General features: G+C 42.0%; 1 protein-coding gene across 1 annotated transcript; it reads right to left on the reverse strand.

The window, feature by feature from the left end:
• Positions 1–115: 115 nt before the first annotated feature.
• Positions 116–4,705, reverse strand: LOC147469817 (embryonic protein UVS.2-like). The gene is made up of 7 exons (XM_086547109.1): positions 4,594–4,705; positions 3,210–3,349; positions 2,543–2,667; positions 2,083–2,149; positions 1,538–1,705; positions 531–644; positions 116–274 (listed from the first exon to the last, which is right to left on the reverse strand). The coding sequence occupies exons 1-7, from the start codon at positions 4,703–4,705 to the stop codon at positions 116–118; spliced, it is 885 nt and encodes a 294-aa protein (XP_086403235.1).
• Between the last annotated feature and the right edge of the window lie 223 nt (positions 4,706–4,928).

Raw genomic sequence — 4,928 nt, forward strand, 5'->3', positions numbered from 1 at the left:
CTTCCTTCCTCCCACCCTCCCCCATTCCTTCCTTCCTCCCACCCTCCCCCATTCCTTCCTCCCTCCCTCCCTCCCTTCCTTCCTTCCTCCCTTCCTCCCCTCCCCCCGTCGGCTCTCACTTGGCGTAGCGAATGAATTCATAAGAACAGTTGAAGCCAGAATAGTGATTCACGTTGTTGGACCTAAAGGTGACCAGGAGGTGCGGGTCTCGGCTCATGATGGTGTGGTGTTGCAAGTCTGTGTTGCAGTATTCGGTTGCTTTGGAGCGACCCACCTGCAGAGAGGGAGAAGAGGGATGGGGTGGAGTTGTTTTGGGTGGTTGGTTGGTTGGGTGTGTGTGGGGGGGGGAGAAGGGGGGAGGAGTGAGGGGTTGTGTGTTTGTTTGTTTGTTTGTGTGTGTGTGTGTGTTTACGTGTGTGTGTTTGTGTGTGTGTGTTTGTGTGTATGTGTGTGTACGTGTGTGCGTCTTTTTTTCATTTTTCGCTCATTACATTTCTTTTTTGTCAAGGAGAAAGCAAATATTTCCGTACCTCATACGAGACAGACAGTCTGTCTTTGCATCGCTCTGTCCCGTCGAGTGCAGTGGCGGTGTCTTCCAACCAAAAGCTGTGGCAGTTCAGTTTTATCGATATGGTCCCTCTGGCCTGGAAGGAAGTGAGAAACAATAGATAAGGATTTAGCTATCTCCATATTTACAGAATGCACAGATAAGTACAGGTGACAATGATTTATGATATGGCTGTTCAAACACGAACACAATAAAACAAATATAAATAAATAACAAATAAAGTTGCGTGTGCATATAAATGCAATAAAACACAGCCACGTCATTAAAGCCATAACGATTCAGAGTCACGCTCCATCTAGGCATCGTCCGAAGAGGAACCCGTGAGCGGACCGAAACGTTACGACTTTGATTACGTTCTTATTCTCCCTTCGAAACCTCTTCCCACACCCTCTCTTAACCCATTAAGCCTTCCCCTTCCGCAACCAGTGCCTTATAAACTTCTAAATCCGCTCCCGTTTCCTAAACCCACTCCCCCTCCCTCTTCCACATCTAATGCCTCTTCCCCTTCTAAACCCACTTCCCTCCCTCTTCCCCTTCTAAACCCTCTCCCCTCCTTCTTCCCCTTCTAAACCCACTCCCCTCCCTCTCCCACTTCTAAACCCACTCCCCTCCCTCTTCCCCTTCTAAACCCACTCCCCTCCCTCTTCCCCTTCTAAATATACTCCTCTCCCTCTCCCCCTTCTAAACAAACTCCTCTCCCTCTTCCCCTTCTAAACCCACTCCCCTCCCTCTTCCCCTTCTAAACCCACTCCCTTCCCTCTTCCCCTTCTAAACCCTCTCCCCTCCCTCTTCCCCTTCTAAACATACTCCTCTCACTCTTCCCCTTCTAAACCCTCTCCCCTCCCTCTTCCCCTTCTAAACATACTCCCCTCCCTCTTCCCCTTCTAAACCCAGTCTCCTCCCCCTTCCACACTCCCATTTCCCTTCTCCCTTCCCTCTCCACGCATCCCTCTAACCATCATCACTCACAGTGAACCACCAGGAGCATTCCGAATTGGGCGGGTAGTCAGCCGAGTGCAGAGGGGAGGTGATGTACCCCGACGGCCCGTCCTCCTGGCGACTCAGCAGTCCTCCGCAGAGCCTGATGCTTTCTATCACCACGAAGAACCCGAGGCCACGCGGACTGTCCTTCTGACTCTGAGGAATAGGGGGGAGGGAAAGAGGAGGAGGGGAGATGGAGAGAGGAAAGCGAGGGGCGTGGTGGGAGTGAAGTGGATGAGGTGAAAGTCGGATGGGGAAAGGGAAGTGAGGTTGGGAAATGAGTAGGGGAGTGGGGAAGCGTTGTTGAAGATGGGTTGGAAAAAGGGTGGAAAGATGGGGAGACGAGGTTAGAAAATTAGTCAAGGGAGGAGGGGCGAAGTTGAAAATAGGTAAAGGAGTGGGGAGAAAAATATTAATACAAATGTCATTGGGGCTAAGCTACATGGATTAAGATTCTCCTATGAGCCTTAAGTGGAAACACAAATGAAGAAGGATTTCCCACGGTCAAAAGCAAACCTGCTCCTAACACTCACCACGAAATTGAACTCGAAGGAATTGGACCCCGTCACGTAATCTATGGTCGCATCCGGTCCACAAAAGCTGGAGGAGAGAATGATGCTGTTTACGGACATGTAGTTAAAAGGCTATGTGTTGAAATATATTGCACAGGACGATATGTTTCAATATGGTTCAATATATTTAAATATGTTGGAACGTGTTGAAAGGGAGCGCTGAAGGAGCAAAGGAACAGGGTAGGAGAGAGAGATGGTTAGGCGAGGAGAGGAGAAAGGATTCGGAAAATAGGACACGTCGGAAAGGACACCAGAGTGGAAGGAAACAGGAGAGAGTGGATGTGTGTGTGTGAGAGAGAGAGAGGGGAGTACTAAAGTTGAGACTGAGAGTACAAGAATACAGTATATGTGTGGAATAGGTTAGATAGATACGTTACGTCAAATGTTCACTATTCAAATCCAATACATCTACTGTACATACATTGCTGTATTTCTCGACGAGTCGTCAAGGTACACATAATCGGTTGTGTGGCAAGAGCTGTAGGCGATGTCTGGACCCGAAAATGTACCGGTCACACGGAACCCAAATTTGACGTACGTGTCTTTCTGTTGGATAATTTTTTTTTGGGATTAGTGTGTGGTTCAAAGAAACATTTAGAATTTCCATATTAATGTATGTTTAGTGATGGATTTTTTTCCCTAGATGACAAAAAGATTTATCATAAAAGTTTCCATTTTACTGCCCTTCTTCAAAACGATATTTAGGATGGAGACTGTAAAATTGAAATGCCACAATCCCACGTCATTTTTATATTATCATTCTTATTTTATAAAGTAATAACGAAGTAAGTTAATAGAACATAAAGCTTAAAAATAAAGTACTTTCGACCAAAAGCTGAATATTTGTCAAATAATCCTTTAATTCGTCTATAACTGAACGATTCCGGAGCTTCGGTCAAGTGAACGAACGAAACGAAAACAACATTCTTTGAGAAAATAATTATCAACAAACATAAAGAAGGTATATATACAAGACATGTAGTTCTATTTCATAATACATCATGCATCTTGTAGATATATAATTTCCTACATACACTTAAGATCTCACCTCCCCCCCCACCTTCACATTCTCTTATTCGGACACCTACCCTTTTGAAGCGTGTTTCGAATCTGTATTTGAGGACACAATCTGCCGGGTAAGGTTCCTTGAGATACACGTATCCTAGAGACCAGAATTTTCGAGATTTCCCGGGGCTCATTACCACCACTTTGCTCTCGCAGTAGCCCACTGTCAGCGCCATCGTCAGGGGTGTGTTGGAAAGATCGAGAACGTCAGCACGGAAGATTCAGGTGAGATGAATAGAAGAGAGAAATGAATTAGTCATCGTGGTAATAGGTACTGTATTATTTACAATAGTGATATAACATGGATGAAGTATTTGTGATACTTCTGATGTTAGTAACAGCAAAAGATGCATTTAATAGTAATACTACTAGGACTGAACATATGTAGGTCGATAGTGAGAATAATGAAGAATATGATAATGATTACAACCGGTGGAGGAACTGGGGGGGGGGGATGATGATCTCCCCCGGTTGCTCTGCCCCCCCATTTTAAAGAATTAACAGCTGATAATGCTGTGCCTAGTACCCTACCCCCGCTGTTCCCCCTTAAGTATCCCTCACCCCGCAAGTGATCCACTCCTAGTTAATGATAATTAGTGATAATAATGATAATGTCAATTTGACTACTAGTAATTAAAAAACGAAAAAATACAGATTAACGACAAAAATGGTGACTTCTAATGATAACACCGGTTATACATTAAATAAATGGAAGTACAAAATGCCATTCACATTCATGAGCATGATTATAATGACAGTGAAAAAGGTTATGCATCAAAGCAATAACCATAAGAATGATAACATGAATAATAACAATAACAACGCCCGTGATATTTAACAGCAATAACAAGAGCCAACGTTGATTAAAACAATCACAAAAAAACGTTGATAAATAAAACCAAAATATAGATTATTAACAAAATATCGATAGATGAAGAAATAACAAAAACCCAGTAGATGTATAAAATATTAAGGAAAGGAAAAAGAAAAAAGAAAAAAAATAGCTTGCTGTATTTCATTTTGTTCAATTTGTATATTTATTGCTTTATTTACTCACCTATCTATATGATCATTTATTTACTTATTTACATGTATTTGTCTAATCACATTTATTTGTTTACTGACATTAATCCATTGTTAATTTGTTTATACCTATATTCATTAGTTTATTTACATGTGTTTTATTTATTTATATTTAATTGTCTATTTACATGTATCTTCTTATTTACATGTATTTGTTTATTTACATGTATCAGTTTATTTACATTTATTTGTTTATTTACATTTATTTGTTTATTTACATTTATTTGTTTATTAACATCAATTTGTTTATTTTAATAAATTTGTTTATTAAAATCTATTGGATTATCTCCCTTATCCTTAATTCCTGTCACTTCGATGACTCACCGTAGCGAAGCGACGGCTCTTGGGGAAGTCTCTCCCGGGGGAGGCTCAGGGATGACCCCGGCAGGAAACAGGTCAAGGTCACAAAGGTCACGAGGAACGAAAAGTGGGTCATGGTCGCAACCGCTGACCTTCTGCTTCCTGCTTTCTGTCCCGACGTCCTGCTTCTGCTGGCATGGATAGAAAGTCCGTAGGATTTGTTAGCAAGGAACAGGTGGTATAAATATTTGTTGGTCAATTATTAAGGAAAATTTGTAGGAATGCTTCTACTACGTTATTTACTAGTGATAGTAATTAATCTTTGTTTATATGTTTGTTAGAATTAATTAATGGCGTTA

This window comes from Penaeus japonicus, unplaced genomic scaffold, assembly GCF_977035675.1.
Source record: "Penaeus japonicus unplaced genomic scaffold, GWHDUDI00000001_assembly GWHDUDI00000019, whole genome shotgun sequence".
NCBI classification, from domain to species: domain Eukaryota; kingdom Metazoa; phylum Arthropoda; class Malacostraca; order Decapoda; family Penaeidae; genus Penaeus; species Penaeus japonicus.

Excerpts from the sequence above, each read along its gene's own strand:
- LOC147469817 (XM_086547109.1), bottom strand. The coding sequence starts at position 4,705 with ATGACCCACTTTTCGTTCCTCGTGACCTTTGTGACCTTGACCTGTTTC. Across the intron at positions 3,350-4,593 it reads AGAGCCGTCGCTTCGCTACG|TGGGCTACTGCGAGAGCAAA; the intron begins GTGAGTCATCGA and ends TGGCGCTGACAG. Across the intron at positions 275-530 it reads GACTGTCTGTCTCGTATGAG|GTGGGTCGCTCCAAAGCAAC; the intron begins GTACGGAAATAT and ends CCCTCTCTGCAG.